General features: G+C 38.9%; 3 protein-coding genes and 1 long non-coding RNA gene across 7 annotated transcripts in view; 1 reads left to right on the forward strand and 3 right to left on the reverse strand.

The window, feature by feature from the left end:
- The window catches only part of LOC138026021 (tRNA pseudouridine synthase Pus10-like), an 11,168-nt gene extending 6,009 nt beyond the window's left edge, over positions 1-5,159 (reverse strand). For both annotated transcript variants that reach the window (XM_068873195.1, XM_068873193.1), the window contains exons 1-12: positions 4,958-5,159; positions 4,694-4,822; positions 4,477-4,554; positions 3,144-3,230; positions 2,971-3,005; positions 2,589-2,700; positions 1,778-1,839; positions 1,297-1,348; positions 840-922; positions 670-755; positions 368-450; positions 30-72 (exon numbers count right to left, since the gene is read on the reverse strand). In XM_068873195.1, coding sequence (XP_068729296.1) covers positions 30-72; positions 368-450; positions 670-755; positions 840-922; positions 1,297-1,348; positions 1,778-1,839; positions 2,589-2,700; positions 2,971-3,005; positions 3,144-3,230; positions 4,477-4,554; positions 4,694-4,822; positions 4,958-4,975 — 868 coding nt within the window. In that variant the 5' untranslated portion in view covers positions 4,976-5,159. The remainder of the gene's footprint in view (positions 1-29; positions 73-367; positions 451-669; positions 756-839; positions 923-1,296; positions 1,349-1,777; positions 1,840-2,588; positions 2,701-2,970; positions 3,006-3,143; positions 3,231-4,476; positions 4,555-4,693; positions 4,823-4,957) is intronic.
- Positions 5,160-8,429: 3,270 nt separating this feature from the next.
- LOC138026022 (uncharacterized) lies at positions 8,430-16,443 on the reverse strand. 2 transcript variants are annotated; one of them, XM_068873196.1, is made up of 13 exons: positions 16,308-16,443; positions 14,117-15,005; positions 13,887-13,949; positions 13,724-13,789; positions 12,982-13,035; positions 12,566-12,757; positions 12,297-12,407; positions 11,720-11,818; positions 11,359-11,460; positions 10,871-10,921; positions 10,342-10,416; positions 9,949-10,040; positions 8,430-9,549 (listed from the first exon to the last, which is right to left on the reverse strand). In XM_068873196.1, the coding sequence occupies exons 1-13, from the start codon at positions 16,441-16,443 to the stop codon at positions 9,467-9,469; spliced, it is 2,013 nt and encodes a 670-aa protein (XP_068729297.1). In that variant the 3' UTR covers positions 8,430-9,466. The 2 variants fall into 2 exon arrangements, with proteins under 2 accessions (XP_068729297.1, XP_068729298.1); XM_068873197.1 differs by lacking the exon at positions 10,342-10,416.
- LOC138026024 (uncharacterized) overlaps positions 15,787-17,500 on the forward strand; it is a 2,005-nt gene continuing 291 nt past the window's right edge. The window contains exons 1-2 of the long non-coding RNA XR_011127216.1: positions 15,787-16,194; positions 16,338-17,500. The exon at positions 16,338-17,500 is cut by the window's right edge and continues 291 nt beyond it. This is a non-coding gene — a long non-coding RNA (uncharacterized lncRNA). The remainder of the gene's footprint in view (positions 16,195-16,337) is intronic.
- LOC138026023 (protein FAM133-like) overlaps positions 17,273-17,500 on the reverse strand; it is a 9,873-nt gene continuing 9,645 nt past the window's right edge. For both annotated transcript variants that reach the window (XM_068873199.1, XM_068873198.1), the window contains exon 8: positions 17,273-17,500. This exon is cut by the window's right edge and continues 552 nt beyond it. The gene's annotated coding sequence lies outside the window, so the exon portion shown is untranslated.

Here is a 17,500-nt window from a genome sequence, read left to right on the forward strand (position 1 = left end):
GTTCAGCTACGAAAAATTTAAGAACCTACCATCAGCTAAGATCCCTTTTCTAATCTGATTACAAATCTTTTCCTGGATAAAACAAATGTAAATACTTTAAAATCTTTGTTGACTAATGTCTCCTGGCTTGAATAAGTTCTTCCAAACAAACAAAGACTGAGAGCCAGAATATATTGTTCATAAGCACCACCTTTCCCAATATTCGTCTTACTAAAAGTTTTCTGTGGTATTTAAGCCCGCTTTACACAGCAAGAAGAGACCAAAGACAAAGGTCCAAATTACCCAAAGCTTCATTGACACCAACCATACTTCCAGCAACTTGGCTCAGAATGGCAACCATATATACTTAGAGGTGTGATAACTTTACCTCTACTGATGATTCACAATGTCGAACATTGTCAATTATCCAGGGAGTCTGGCAAAGGACTCGAGAAAACTTGTTGTACCTTCCTGCAATTGGGGAAAACATAATTGTCATATGAACACAATGCCGAATGGCCGGAAAAGTCGACACAATTATGAGGTAAATAAAGCTAGTAAAGAGGGTAATGGATATCTGAATAGATATCCATCAAGATCTCTCCCCTGGAAGGATCCATATTTAAGAGTTAAACCTGTTGAAAGTTGAGTTTTAGTTAATGAAATTTGACAAGGATAGGATCTACGAACCTGCAATAAAAATGGGTTCATGGGAGCACATTACTTCAGATAGTATACTTGGAGAGTGTAAAGACTTTGGAGGACACTCTGCCAGTCTGAAAAGAAAATTCATGGAAAAAAAGCGAGCATTAACATTTTATGAAAACCAAAGTGAGCACAAAATATGAAAGTTTAGCTACCGTTTAAGCTGATGAACTGTTGTTATCTCTGCAAGTGCTTTTTTCACTGCTGACCTTGTTAGAATTCCTTCAGGTGAAGTGAGCTGACAGAGAAAAGGTCATGGTATAATTTTTGTTTCAAAGGTGGAGACTAAACTGTGATAGAGTAAATCAGTGTGTTGTTTGTCTGTTGATGTTGTTAATGAGTCATTTGTAGGGTGCAGGAAGTTGTAGGTTGTAGTTTGTAGGTTTATTGGTGTCTGTTCTAAGTTAGTAAACCAGCTTTCCAGTACGATCCGTCGGTAGTAGTTAGTGCTGTAGGAAACACATGCAGCAGAGTCCCAGTCGATTCTGTGTTTTGTCTGTAAAAACTTGCCTCTCTGCTTTACTGGGATTTATCAGAGGTTTTTTAAAATTCTATAGACCCTTGAGGGAAAGGTAGAGATGGCTAACAATAACATTTCAGGTTCAAGATTACCTCTACTCTTTGTCGCTTTCCCTTTTGACGAGTTCTTGATTTTGAAGGTTCACTAAACAGATAGAAAAATATGTCTGTACCGCAACTATTGTAGTGCCCTGTAAAGTTAGCAGGTTAAAGGCCTGGCCAAATGCTCGCAACATCTCAAAGCAACATCTTGCAACATGTTGGATAATGTTGGATCAAATTTGAAAATGGTCAAATTTTGAAATTTTGATGCAACATTTTGGATGTTGCATGATGCTGCATTCGTTTGGCCATGTTCATGCAACATTGTTGCATGAGGAGGGCATGCGCGCTAGGTCCACTTGTTGGGCACCAGGGGCCTGGGGCACATAAACATTGACATGTTGCGAGTGTTTGGCCAGGCCTTAAGAGCATGCTTATGTCCCTGATTACAATAATGACACCAAACAAGCTATTTCTGATTTTGTCACCATAACAATCAGAGAGCTATGGATGACAGTGTGTAGATACTTACAGAAATTCTAATTCTTTACCACCATCTTTGTTCACAAAGACCAAGGATATCTTGAATGGAGACTAAAAAGAAATAAGGACAACAAAACTGAGTGAAAATTATCATCCCAGTTGAGAGAAAGCCTGAAAAAAAAACAAAACAAAACAGGGCTCTTAGTTGTGACCATGAATTTGTAATAATTGAGCTGCGGGACTGATCAAGCCACCTGGGAGCTGATCAGTTGCAACATCAAATTAATATTTGAACTGCATTTGTAATGACATATTTATACAATACAATACAATACAATTTACAATACATGCTTAATTGACCAGGGGGAATATGTTAGAAAGTATTTGCATTTGAAAAGATTCCCCTGCATTAGCCTCCATTGCAAGCTAGTTCCAGTCCAATACCGAGAATACAAATGTGGTCTATTGACCACTCCCCATAGGCACTTTTCAGGGTCAATGAAAGACAACAAAATTACGGAACAGAAAAACAACAACAACAACTGTTCGGAATCCCGACTAGCCGGAGGCAAACCAGTTGGCTATTTACAAGTGCAGCCTGGAAGTTGAACCAGGGGTTGTGTAGTCACAGCGGGTCTTGAACCCCAGATCTCTGGATCTCAAGGCAAGCGTCCTAACCACTGGGCCACACTGCCTCCATCTTAAAGCAAGAATGATTTGCAGTTGAGTGGTTGCAGTGGTCCTGGGGTTTCACTGTCTCTCTCTATCTCACACTAAATATCAAAAACACATGAACATGTTGGTCTGTAGCCTCAAAACAATCCTGTAATTTCTCTAACAAAAGGAACAATTTACTTTACCAGTGGCTTGTAATTAACTTGAAATAACTTCTCAATTATTGGTCCATAAACCCATTTGAAAACTTCTTTGATTGATGGGATCTCATCCAATTTCTTCTTGTCAAACTTTGAACTGTCAAAAACATTTAAACAGTGGAGGCTTAAATAAACCCCTGAACATACACTGTATCTGCTAGAAGTACACACTTTCAAAGCTTTTCTAGTAATTTAAATCTGTAATACAAAAGAACTGCTGCATAACATAAAATGTTCTTTGTCTCGCTGTCCTGATCCTTTTCCAAATTTCGCAAAATGAAACTTTAAAATCTACCAAGAATCACAAAGACTGTGACGCCCATCTCAATGAACAGTAAGCTCTATTTTATTAATAATAAAAACATACCTGTAATTTTCTTGGAGAAATAATGATATTGAATGCTGTTGGACAAAAAGGGAATAAGTGAGGTTATTCAGGTACGATACCTTGCCAAAAACGTTTTCTCCTCCCTTGAACAAAGAAGATAAATGACATTGATAAACTCACAAGGAGTTCATCAAGATTTTGAGATCGCATACCTGCCTTAGGAGAACTGGAAGAGGCACAGAGATGGCAAATGTGAAATTTTCAAACTGATGCCCAGCATTCTGGACTGTAGATTGTATCTGGAGATATCATAGAAACAAAAAAAAATTACTGCTTGTTAATGATTTAAATGATAATGTTGTTGTCATATCTCATGGGATTGCATTTCCATAACTATTAAAGCTATGGGTTGCCTTACCACTTGCAGCTTGCATGAGGGTAGTGAGTACAGTGTTAGTATATGTGATCACATTTGAGAACAAGTTAGTAAAAATAAGAACCTGCAAATTTTCAGACCAACAAAACACACACTTCAATTTTCTATTAAGATAATTAAACTGATTGGTTGAAACATTACCTTAAAGTTTGTAAAACGTTTACAAGACTATCAGTCAAAAGTCATTTCATTTGTATGAAAGTAGAGATGGTAAACGCTCCCCAGGAGTTGTTGTGGCTCCATGGGTAGAGCATCCGACTGCTGTTACTGAGATTGTAGGTTCTAATCCTGCAGAGAAGTCTGATTCTTTAGCTGTCTTTACACCCATTGCTAAGCAACTACCAGTAGTTACCATCATTCATAATTTTGTAAAATACACTAGCATTGTACAAGTTTGCACCTGTGTTAGATGAGAGACCTGGACTCCTTTTTAGCCAATCAGAACTTCCCAGAACTACACTCACCCCAACGATAGTACTTCACTCAATTATGATTTGACAAGTTTCTCCATTCTGATTGGCTCAGAGAAATGCAGTTTTCAGGTGACACAGTGCAGAAAAGAGGTAATTCAGTGCAAAAAGAAGCAACAAACCAAGCATTCTGATTGGTCAATGAGCAACGAAACTCAGAGATGGACAATTAAATGTGAGCCCCGGATGATACATGTGCATTGCTTCTGCTTAACCAAACTCAAGTTTTAATAAGTAATCACATGACTTTTCTTTTCCTATTTAGAATAAATAAACCCTTGTAAATTTTCTCAAAGACTACAGCAATATTGGACTTGCCCTATGAACTTGAGCAACTTAGTTTGTCCTTGAAAAGATTTACTTGTGCTTATTTATTCCAAATTGTACTCGAAATCATGCGATAACATACATAAACTAATAATATACAGACTGTTTAGGATGACATTAGTATTGTTATTTGCCTTATTTGTTAAAATGCTGCTTCCACAAAACAGCAACAGTGCTCCTGTTGAAGTCTATAATCTGACTCGTTCTTTGTGGAAGGCCTCAAATGCAGACCAACAATACTGCTTAGAAGTGGTCAGGTATTCTACAGTTACTTCATCACATACATGTGCAATGCATGCTCAATTGTCTCACCTTATGAACAAAAACACTTTCTTGAGTCTTTGCTAAGATACCCAAACATGCCACACATATTTGCTCCTTGACATCTTCCTTAAGATAAAATCACTGGTTTTAATTAAACTTTATTGTGCGACTGTCAGTAGTTTACCGAGTCTGTGCGCAAAAGTGTACTTTTGGGCGAATTAAAACAAAGATGATAATATGTTTCGGAAGGATTTCACTCTCTTACTTCCACCTCAATGTTTTGGTACAGGGAAATATTCCTCTCTCCACAAAGGCGTAAAACACATCTTGAACAGCACTTCAACTCTTTTAGAGGGCCCTCCGCGAATGGTGGATTAGACAATGAGCCTTGAGGCTAAAATAGAAAAAAACATTTTTACAGGTAACGTATCTGGATACGCAAATAGTATTTGCCTTAAAAAGTATATATATCTATATACACGGATAAAAAAGCAAGTTATGAATAAAAAGGTAGAAATCAACGCTGTACCTCCAAATCGTCCGCCATTAGGATTAACTGGCCACGGATAGGTACGTCATATAAGCGGGAAGTAGTAACAACCTTGTTCTCCACAATTTTCTAAAAAAGAGATTCTTTCATAGTCCTTCAGTAATGTCATTGAATGATACTCCTCATATTGTAGCCACAGCTTATTCTTCCTCGGAACATTTCCATGAAAAAGTACAGGCAAAACATTGTATGCACTATCTAGAAGTCCTAGAAGATGAGGTTTATATGACAGCTCTATTGATGCTTTGATACCGCTGGAGCTAAAGAGTGCGGTGACAGCAAAGCAGCGTATTCTCCAGTGTCCATTTTTGTGTTGTATGCAAGTATACTTTATGGCGGCTACGGTTTAGACGAAATCCCTTTGCAAAGGTATGTTCCAACATCGTTTTTAAGGCAACGGGCACACAGAATGACAGGAAAAAAGTCTGAGCAGGTTGGAAATTGAACCCACATTCTCGGAATTAGGTTACCGTTTCTCTTCTAATTGAGCTGCAAGCTCAGACGGGAAGTGGCCGTAGAGTATTTGAGATTTCACGGCAACGAATACTCTCTGTTTAAAACAAGCCCTACATTGCTGACGTTTAAAAGAAAGCGTTAACTCTCCTTTTTAATACATGTTACTAAGTAATAATGATAATCTGGCTCCAGTTCTTCAAACGATGGATACTAGTGCTATCCGCCGGATAAATCACTATCCACTGGATAACTCAATCGGTGTTGCTAGTGTTTGTCCACTGGATAGTGATTTATCCGGTGGATAGCGCATCATCACATTTGATGCATGCAAGAAAGCACTAGGAGAGGCCTGGCATTCAGTCTGCAGTTGCGGTTGTTATTATGGACACTAACTTGTCACATCCGATTAGTACGCACGCGCATACCCAACAAGGGCAAACGGCTTGAACTTCATTCAACATTCGTGATAACAAAGACATGATGTTGAGTGTTTGTTGAAGTAAAGTTTAAGCGCCGTTAAACTTATTCAACATCAATTCAACTGACGGTTGAAAGAGGGGAGAACCGGTGTCAACATCGTTGTTCAACAAAATAGAACAGACTTTGCAGCAAATGTTGCATGCCAGGGATTTAACAACTACAAAAAATAAAAAGTACATTTAGTGTATTCCACGATTACTCAATATTTCTGACATATAAACTCGTACGATGACAATATCAGGTTGTTCAAAATCAGGGGCCCGTTTCTCGAAAATCCCGAAGCTTTACGGGCCATTTTCGGGTGTCACAAATCCTTTTGTATCTCGAGAACGGAGCGGATTTAAATCGTCAAACTTCAAAGTCATTTTTCTTTCTGTTACCTTGAAAACATTTTAAAGATCGGCTTTTCAAAACACGCGTTTGGCAAGTTCACAAATGGCTTTTCGGGCCCGAAATGTTTTCGGGACTTTCGAGAAATGGGCCCCAGGCCCCGGTTGTTCAAATTCTTCAAAGTCCGGATGATAACTTTATCCAGTGGATAAGCCACTGTCCAGGGTATAAAATGAACTTCACGTTAGACTTTGGCCAAGTTTTTCGTACGTGTCCTTACTTCGTAGACACTCTTATTCTTTGGCCATTTCAACTTGACTAAATATAACAAACAAACTGCGGTTATAAACATAACGAGATAACGCATGCTGTAAAACTTTTAATGAACTTGACGTTTCGTATGCTCTAACATACATCTTTAGAAGTAACGGTTACCTAAAGTACAATTGAATTTAAACATGAAGACTAATACCAAATAAGGAAAGTAACGACAATGAAAATAAACAGACCTAGTTAAATCTGCCTAGTTAAACCAGCGCTTAATGAAAATGTTGGCAGTGAGAACTTCTTCTCTACTAGCCATTTATATTTTTTCAAGCAGATTTAACTAGGTCTGTTTATTTCTTTGCCATTACTTTCCTTATTTGGTATTAGTCTTCATGTTTTAAATTCAATTGTACTTTAGGTAACCGTTACTTCTGAAGATGTATGTTGGAGCATAGGAAACGTCAAGTTCATAAAAAGTTTTACAACATGCGTTATCTCGTTATGTTTATAACCGCAGTTTGTTTGTTAGTTTTACTCATGTCTTTACTTGTTCATAATTGTCGGTTTCGTGAGCAAATGCTTTTCACAAATTGAAATTTGAGATTAGGAAAAGTAATTAGGGAGGGACAAATGAAGTTGTCTCACTTGCTGACAATAAGTAAAATACGTAAATGTGGCTCATTGACGTACACATTGCATTCGAGTAACCATAAAACATGGCGGCAATCATGTCGTGCTACGGTGAGCGCTTTTTTTCGATGTCCGGCCTCTTGGTATCAGATTAGTATGGCGACCGTTTGAGCGACACCAAGCAAATTGTTTGGTATCATGGTTGTGTGAGGCAAACATACACTGTAGGCTTAGATACAAAAATCCAGATTTTTAAAGGATTTTTGGGGAGTCAAAGATTTTTAGAAACCTTGGGCAGGGAAACGCCCGGGGTGGGGGGGCGGGTACTTTAGGAATTTCTGGGTGGGGACGTGCCGCTGGGACCCTGGAACCCCATAACCTGTACCAGAGCTAGTTTCAGCTAGATTTTGCTACCCTATACTAGAGTAAACTCCCCAAATTACTCCTATCCTAGAGTAGCTGCTTTCCAGAAACTGAGGTCACTAGCACAGTCTAAAGCAAAGCCAAAACAAAACCTTATACCACAATCACTTCTTTCTTAAAAAAGGATTTATTTATACCTTTCCAGCAATGCCAAGCACGTACGTACGCATTATCAAGACAATAATTTGTGTAATTTTAACCAGTATTAATACCACCGATTTCGGTCTGAATCCCGATTTTTGACAGTTAATAATATCCAGTAGCGTTTTATGATAGTCATCTATCAACGCTGTTGAGGCTGAGTCGTGAAAATTTAAACTTGCTGATTTCATTTTTTTATATTTTTGAGTAGCAATTCCTGGCTCCTTAGTCTAGATAAAATCTTCAACCAACTGGTCAGTTTCGTGAAAAATGATCCCCTATTCTAGACCCAAACGCTCTGATTTATATACCCTATGCTAGTGTAAACTGCTTGAAAACCATACCCTTCACAGCGGCACATACCTATATAGCCCATATATGGCAGTACCCCCCCGGGGGGGGGGGACGGTAAAATTGGATTTTTAGATAATTTTGCACAAAAATTGTTCTTTGTCGCCATCATTCTTATTAAAAATAGGAAACTAAAATCAGTAGACGGAGGGTATCTGAGGTTTGACACTAAAAAATCGCGAGATACTGGGAGATTTTTGCAGGAATTCTTAAGCACAACATTTGGAATTCCCAGCCTTTTTAAGAATTTTCAATATTTTTCAGCAAACATGTTCTATACGATAGCGAGTACGCGTATCCAATATGCACAGACCGCTGGAGTAATTCTAGCACGAGCATAGCTTTTTCCTCAAATCGAATCCTTCTGTTTGTGTCATACTTTTCCCATTTTTTATTTCAACAGAAAGGTCAGTTGTGACTTTTCATTCAAATCATCTCTTCGTAATGTTGAAGGCACTTAATAAAAGCTAAAAGTTTATTTAGAAGAACTGTTACAGTTAAAATTAGTGATGCTTTCTTATATATAATAGGTCCACCAGACGGACGTATCATTGTTACTGGCGTTATTTCTCATCAGTGGTTCCCGCTCATTGTCATGTGCAAGACACCTGCAATGCAATAGGCCATTTCCGAGTTCATGTCTGCCTCCTCTTCAAAGCGAGTCGAAGTGCAAAGTTTTTGTGATGGTACTTAGTTCTACTTTACATATGACTGAAAACTAATTTTCATAAGAAAAACTTCGCACTTTGACTCGCTTTGAAGAGGACGCAGGCATGAACTCGAGAATGGCCTATTCTAAAAATTTCCTCGATTTAATTGAGGTAAGCTAATTAAAATGCTACAATCATTTGCTATATTTTTGAAGCTCCATTATAGTAAAAGAGCAATAAAACTAGGAAAAGGCAAACAGCGATATAAAAGGAACACAAGCCACCTCTTATTATAAAGAGATCAAGTAGCTCAACAAGCAATTTACAAAAAAGCAATTTCCAAAAAAAATATCGAGAGCTTTGTCCCTGTATTTAACTCTCTCCTTTAAAAATTGCCTCGACTTCGGTATTGTAAAATTTATATTGGCAGGAAATATATATTATGAGACTTTTTTGGCAGAGAGAAATTTATGATTAAGAAGGAAAAGCTGAAACGCTTTTCTTTCGTCGGTTATCCCTGGTATGTCTTTATTTTGCCCTTCTTTTCTCGTGGGGATGAGTTGGCGGTTTTTTGATATTTTAACGTTATTCAATGTTCATGAAGCATTTATCCCCGAGGTCCTTCTCTTCGTTGTACACTCCCACAAATGGCTGACAAAACTTTGATTCCCTGTCGAGTTTGCTGGAATTATGCTTCTTTTTGTGAGAACAATGGTAATCGATGGTCCATCGCGTCCTGACGCAAACATCAGAAAGCCGTCTAGTCAACGTCATCAACGCGGTCCGAGTCACTGATCGCTTTATCCGTGGACTGGGATGAGCCTCGTACCATTCCGAGAAACTCTGACAACAATGCAAGAGAAAAATATAATTAATATCCTCAAAACAAACACTATTTTACGGAGTCAAGTTTATCAAAATCCAAAAACCACATTTCTGCATTTGTCTGCGCAGCACCATCAGTCACGTTGGGCAGTTCATTTTAGGATTTCCTTCTGTCTGGCTCAAGGGGGCACCGAGTCCCAATTAAGGGGCCTCGTTCGTGAGACCTTTCTTTTATTCCTTTTGCAGAATGAGATGGCAACGTAAACCAACGTAACCCCTTTATCGTATAAATTATTTGAGCACAATGCAATGATTCGCACAGTTCTAGCGCCCTTCAAATAGCGCCGCACCACTTTGATGACTAGTTTCCAGTTCCTTATTGTAAGAATTCTCTTAATGTAAAATTACGTCACTTACCATCTGGGACACTGAGTATAGTATTTGGTCCCAGGCTACTCAATGCTTCTTCACCGTAACTTTTTCTCAAAATGTCTCTGATATGTCCCTCGCTGGAAGGTAAAAATGCAACCACAAATGTGGCAACTAAGTACCATCGAAAGGTGAAATTCAACTGAAAAGTTAAGATGATAACTCAGAGCGTAAAACGCATTATGAGAGTAACACATAACGACCAACACAGAAAGTGGAGTAACATAAAGTTAGCTGATTTATGCAAATAATTAATTATTTTCATTCATTAGCGTTGGTAGGTTACACTTTGACTTTTGTATTGTGACTTGCATTTATGACATGAGCGGCCATTTGGCAGATGTGATGACACGTGATCCGCTGCGCAACAGCAATACCTACCAACTATACGGCGGAGAATCGCCAAGAGAATCTTTATCTAAATTGAGTAGGAAGTCCTCGAGATCGGGAAATATTCTGTGAACAAAAACAGAACCACGTGACCACGTACGCTATATGTGATTGGACATGTCTAAATTTAACCGAAAACTGAGACAAAATATTTATCTGTTGCGTGATTTCGAAACAACTCTGTGAAAAACAAAAAAGAAAAGGAATTTATAAAGGAAATTTATGAGCACCCAGGAAAGAGTACCCTGACTGAACTTAATTGTAAACGAGTTTACGGAAATTACGATACGAACTGAGGTCAAGCAAAAGATGAATTCACTACTCGCACAATCCCATAATACACCTCTATTACCCCCCAAAACTTTTGCAAAACCATTGTTTGCAATTTCTCCTGGGACATGAAAATGTCCCAAGAGAAGTCGAAAATAATGCCTATGCAGATTTTTGGGGGGTAAAAGATGTATATTATGGGATTTGTGCAAGTAGTGAATACCAATAAAAGGTAACTATGGAAACTTACAGGCTTCTTTCTGGAATTTCCTCTGGAATTGACTCCGGGTAATCGCCCTCCCTGTAGAAAGAAACTACATCTAAGGGTTTTGTAACCCTGTTATACAACAAAATGCACCATGACATTGGCAAATTGGCTCAGGCTTAGCACAGTTTGAAGATGCGAGGTTACAGCCTTGGAAAAAGAACATAACGCATTCGTGGGCAGACAAAGCTCAGTTTGCTTATGCTTGACTCTTTGACTGTCCAAAGCAGAACTTCTTACGGCACTATTGGCGGAGAAATGCCTTGATAATTTGACCGTATTATTATTATTATTATTATTATTATTATTATTATTGTTATTATCATCATTATTATCATTATCATTATTACATTGCGAAATGAAACCCTTGATAATTTTAAGACTTCAATGTTGCTATCGTTCGACGGTTTCATTTTTCATTTTTCCTTTGTTCAAGTGGAAAAAATCTCATTTCGACGATATGTTATACTCACTCTCGGCCATCCCAGCTACTTGATCCCTCTGTATCATTCTGCAACAAGGCTCCCTCCAAATACGGGGATTCATCTTCAAAACATACTTCTGGTTCGCTATATCTGTTGGTTAAATCACGTAATAACATTTTAAAGACAATGAAATTTGACGTGAGCGATCACCACACAATGTTTTCACTTTTTCCATGCATCTCGTTTCCAGATTCTTCGCTACTTCTCATCCTTGTTCCGCCTATTTTATTGGACCTTTTAAATTGTTCTGAATACTTTAGAGTTTCCAAGATATTCGAGTCCGCGTATTGTGGCGTATAGAGGAGCGAAATGAGTGCGTAAAAAGGTTACCACGACTAAACTTTCTTACTCCTGTCCAGGGTCCCTCGGTTCTTCGGGAGGAATTGCTGTACGGTCAACTGCGTCATCACTAGGATGTCTCACGAGGATTGCTGGGATATGCAACTCCCTGAAACACAAGAAAAGTCATAGTTCGGTCAAGAGTTTTGTACATGAGGCAGCCTTCATCCGCCAAACCTCTCTGCGTCCCCTCAGTGAAAAAAATTGTCCTTTAGCTTCGCGCGTTGGATTTTTATTTATGTCGTGATACTTTTGGATTCTAAAAAGGTCAGGGAAGTCAAAGTTGCGAAGTTTCGTCCCTTTTAGTCTGCTATCAATGCAAGCCGAGGGTGTGTCTGTTACTCATTCTGTTGGTGCTCTGTTTTGCAAGGACTTTAATGCTCTATCTATGCGGAAACGAGTAAACTGACGATCCAACCGGTAACCTGTGGTTTGATAGCCCGCTCGTACTTTCCAAGTGAGCTATACCTGCTCATAGGTTTTGACAATTTTTGCGTCTGGAATGAGACCGAATTAAATGTTAAATGGCAAGCAGGATTTTGGAAGCATGATGCCATCAACACTTACCAGAAAGAAATAACACTCACTTTTCCGGGAGACTAGCTTCATGTTTCAGCAGTGGTTGACCTGCGTCTTCATTTATGAAGGATACGCGTTTGGAGGCTCGCTTGGAAGCTGGACCAGAACTGGGCGTTTCTCTAAATGTTGGAATAAACACTCTCAATAAATAAGTTGGCGCTGACATGGTTGTCTCAATAATAAAGAAATCGAAAACATACCTTTCTTTTATGAAGAAATTGGTAATGCAGCAACTCTGAAGACCCACAAATTAATGCTATTGATAACAACAACTTACCCAGTCTCCGTTCCGCTTAGCATATTAATCAAAGCATCCCGTAATAGTAGAGAGGCCGGGCGAGAACCGGGTCGAGAACCGACGCTTGAGGGAGCCGCATCAGGACTAAGAAAAGCTGGTGTTGCTGTGGCTGGCTTTGTTAAAGGCATAGTTTCCTCTGAATGAGCTGGAGAGGGCCTGGGAGTTCTTATTCTGGTCAGACAAACACAAAACTATGTCCATAAATAACAACACTTTGGGTTAGAGGTTGGCTTTTGATATGGCAGTGAAAAGAAAACCAGCAGTATATGAATTCCTATGGAACTTCGGTCGGAAGCAACTGAGGATCTCCTCAAAAGTGGCAGAAAATATCGTTGAAGTGAGCCAAGGTTGCTCTCAGTGGAATTTCAAAGTTGTAATTTTGATATTTAACTTACCCCTCTCTAAGTTTGCCGGCGAAAGAGATTTTTTTCCCTACCATAGGACTCGCTCTAAATGGTAAAATATTACAATTAGATGATGTGTCCAATAATTATCTCACTCAGTTCCATTTGACCGTGAAGAGGGTCTCACATACATACCTACATACATACATACAAGGGCGGATCTAGGGGAGGTGCACTGGGTGCACGTGCACCCCCATCGGTTACCAAAAAAAAAACGTTTTGTTAAAAAATTCTAAAATTTACAAAAACTACATTAAGTTAGATTTTTATTTGCCTCATCATTTACAGATTTATCATACTACAGCCCTAACCCTCTTAAAAGCACGTATTATACATTGTCTAACATATAAAGATTGGGTTTCCTGTGCATTTCCGTCTTATATGTGCAACCCCCCTAGCCAAAATCCTAGATCCGCCCTTGACATACATACATACATACATACATACATACATACATACATACATACTTAATTGACCACTCCCCATAGCAGATTTTCAGGGCCAATGAAACACAATCACGGCAGGACAGAACATTCAACAACTGCTAAGGAGAATCCCAACTGGCTGGAGGCAAACCAGTTGGCCATTTACAAGTGCAGCCGAGAGAAGTTGAACCAGGGACTACCAGGAACACATTCAACGGTCAGAACGGGTCTTGAACCCGGGATCCCTGGATCTAAAGGCAAGCGCCCTAACCACTGGGCCGCCGCACTGCCTCCTCCATCTGTCTCACCGAGTTTTCACGCTGAATGACTGCCCTCTCCAGTCCTTTGTCATTCGGTTGTAGAGGTTTCCCTTGCTGAAAGCAAAGAAAATAAGAAAAAAACTTTATGTTAATTTCAACAGTAAAATATTAAAGGAATAAATGTATGTAGATGAAGATGCGCACTTTTTACCTGATATTTTTCAAGTGCTTTTTGTGTCTCTTAGCTTTATTGCTTTGAGCGTAAGACTCGTATCTGTAAAATAATCAAAAGATTTGTTCATCTGTTTTCTACAAACTTGGAAGGTGACGGGGAAATGTTTTAGTTTGGAGAGTTGAAGAAACTTTTCGTGAGTTGGAGGATGATATTCCAACAGCATGCAGGGCCAAAACTAAAAGTCCAAGAGAGAAAACAAGTAGTACCTATTAAGTTCTTCTGAATTAAACTTGTAATTCCACCAAGCGATTCCCACCACAACAAGGACAAAGATCATAACAACAGGAACTGAAGGACCAAGGACTATGATATCAGGAACTGTCTCTTCAACCTCTTCCTGCTCTACTGCATTTACAATGTGAACTGGATTTGTCCATATTCTGTCTTGTGTTTTCGTTCCAGTCGGTACAAAGGTTCTGGGAAGCGAAGTCGGGCCGGACTGTTCAACCGAAGGTAACACAGTTGTCTCAGACGTAAGCTGAAAGTTCACTGGGGCCTTACTGGTAAAAGCAGATAAAGGCACATCAACCTCAGACGAGGTTGAATTCTGAGGGTATTTTCGTTGTGTTAGAGTGTCTGTGATATTCTTAGCTGGTTCTGAAGTCGCCGCAAGGGTTTGATTGACAGGCAACTTGGCACCGCTCCCTATCCCAGATCTTAAAGCGGCCTTTGCTGGCACAAAGTCAGAACCTTTTGGCATTGATCTAGACAGTAATGTCCCTTTATAACTCAGTGAAAACTCGAATTCTTTTTCTTTCGGTGAATGAGAAACAAAGCGGATCCTTACTCTGGACCTCAAGTTATACACTTTTTTCGGCGGGAAATCGTTACAAAATTTTTCATTAAATCCCGTGCTATTTTTTTCCGGATCAAGTTCTTTTAGTTGAAGGAAATCACATCGACACTTTGTACCACCGCAGTGTTTTACAGATGAATAAACATTGAATGAATTAAACCTCAAAAGCAAATTCGAGGTTTGAGGGAGCGTTATAATCCACGTGCACGAGATGTTTGTGGGATATGGTCCTGTGAAATTACCACTGGATATTTTTCCTTGAGGGTCGGTCAGGTGAATGCTACTTCCGCATGGTTCAGCTGTTAAAAAAAATGAAGAATTCGAAAGGAGGTCAACCGCAATACTGATTAAAATTTTCTTGAATCATAGAAACTGCGAAAATATTGAAACAATCGGTTTGTCGTCTAATTGCTATTTAAATAGGTCAATTTCTTTTGATTAGCAAAGAGACCCAGGACCCTTTCTTGATTTGCGAGTCATACACCAATAGCCACAATTATAAGAAGGGAAAACGAAAATAAAAAGTCGCCAAAATGCCACTGAGCAGATATAATTTTGCGTTTTAATGCAGTTAAACGGTTGTCAGGCCTAATTTGGCTATATAACCATTCCAAATTTCTCTTTTCTTTTTCTGTTTTCGCGTCAACACCGGGCGTTTGACTGATCAAAGAAACAACTTTATCGAAGCACAAAAAGTCCTCACCAGCTGCGTGAACATAGTTTGGAGGATGAGGAGGATTCCCAAGCAGCTGCAAAAACTGACACTGTTTACATTATTAGCGCCTTGTTTGAAATGCTTAATATGCGAACTGTACAATTTGTATTCCTTTTAAACAAACGAAACGCGAATAAATTTGTTGCCTGTACTGATCAGCGAGATACCTAAGTGCGTTGTCATTGTGTTTTTGGTACAATAGCGCACATTTGACTATTAGTATAATTAACTAAACGTTTACAGGTGAATTGTAATGTTTGAAATACAAAAAAACTTTTGTAATTCATTTATCCAGTAGCGCATTATGCAGATTTAAAGCAGGGTTTTTGGGACCCGGCCGTTATTTCTGACTGATCTTGCAGACTGCATTATTTTTGCAAGTTCAATTGCATTTTTGCAAGTTCAACTGCATATCGTTGAACCTGTAGAAAAGTGCTAAGAACAGAAGTCTTTTAAATCCGAAATTGACATTGTAAACCGATTCCCGTTTCTGTTCTCGATGTCGCCGGATAAACGAGCCTTACCCCATGTCTCATTACAACCAAATCTTTTTGTTTTGGAGAGATCTGTGATAAATCAATTTAATGGTTAGTGCCCCGCTTCCTCAGTCGTAGACTGACTGACACCATTCGCCCGGTTTGCTGAACAAAATTACAGTACTGAATTTTGCACCGTCTTGGTGGCCATCGCATATTCTCGTTAAAGTATTTAACTTGGCCCGAAACACATACAGGGAAAAAACTGATTAATTAGATGAAGTTTTCAATATCAAGGTAAATGAACCGAAATATTATTGCCACGGAATATTAACATCAAAACTTCTCATTTGAAGAAACGTTATTGTAATTTGTGGAACAAAAACGATGGTATTACCAAGATTACCCACCTGTTTGTGTTGAATTTCTTGGTCTTGCAGTCACAAAGAGATGTGATACAGTAAACAACAGCAACCAGAAAATAGCTTGAATTTTCAACATGGATACAGAAAAATCTTGCTCCAGTATATGAAAACGCCAACGCATTTGCCAGGAGATCTGAAGCCGTCGGATTTTTTTGTTATTTAAATGGTTGCAAGTGAAGGAACGGAACTTCCGACTCGTCCAAGGCTTGGATGAAAATTAGAACGAATTCGCATAAACACTCTGACAGACAAAGAGAGATCCAGCTGGCTTTGATGTTCACTGAGGACTGACGTACCGTTTCCGGAATTTTAAAGAGAGAGCCTTCAGATTAACGCAAGCCACAATATGTGGACTGACAGCAGCTATGTCGGCAACGAACTAACTAGCAATCCTACGCACAATTTCAAATGCAACCTCATGAACATGTAACGTTGATTGTTGGTTTACGAAACATGTTCAGTTTTTGACAAATGCATACCAGCGCCGCAGAGGTCAAATTAATATGTCCACTGTTGACTGCAAACAATAAGCGCAAGTCTCCTATTCTTAAATATCAAACCAGGAATTAAAAGACGATTGTTTAGTGCGAAAACATCGCAAACGCGACGAATTCAAAATGGTGATTAACCGCAAGGCCGTTATTAGTGTTTATAGTGTTTACCTTTAACGAATGAGTGAATCGACCGTAATTTTACTTGTGAACACAAATTGTAATTACTGCGTTATCTCGTCATAAATATATCATTTACAATGTCACGCAATTTAATTAAACATCCTTGAGAATCTGGAGCCAGTACCGGCAAGAAGCGTTCTTCTAACAGCAACGTCAAGTCTTAAGTCACTAAATTTATTTTCAGGTAATAATTAGTGGCTAAAATACAATAACTTTTAAGGCCGGTAATCTGTGGGCAGAAAACATACACATGAAACCACAAGCATTGAAACCAAATATCGGTGAAGAAATTTTAATACGCTCCAGAGAATTTGTGATACATAATAAGATTGATGTTCAACTTCAATGATTCAGTCCTCTTAGGTGAAATCTGCAAGCTGTTCTTGCCTTGGTATTATCTTAGACAAATTAAATTGGCTCTGAAAACAAATCAAGGTGAAAGAAGAATCCTTTTCGTGATTCAGAGAGGTGGAACGAAGGAGACAGATTAAAATACCAGTGATT

This window comes from Montipora capricornis, chromosome 12 (genome assembly GCF_036669925.1).
Source record: "Montipora capricornis isolate CH-2021 chromosome 12, ASM3666992v2, whole genome shotgun sequence".
Lineage (NCBI taxonomy): Eukaryota > Metazoa > Cnidaria > Anthozoa > Scleractinia > Acroporidae > Montipora > Montipora capricornis.

Coding starts and splice junctions, on each gene's coding strand:
- LOC138026022 (XM_068873196.1), bottom strand. CDS start 16,443: ATGCGTTGGCGTTTTCATATACTGGAGCAAGATTTTTCTGTATCCATG. Junction 11,819..12,296: donor GAAGCTAGTCTCCCGGAAAA/GTGAGTGTTATT, acceptor CTTGTGTTTCAG/GGAGTTGCATATCCCAGCAA. Junction 10,922..11,358: donor AGTAGCTGGGATGGCCGAGA/GTGAGTATAACA, acceptor TTCTTTCTACAG/GGAGGGCGATTACCCGGAGT.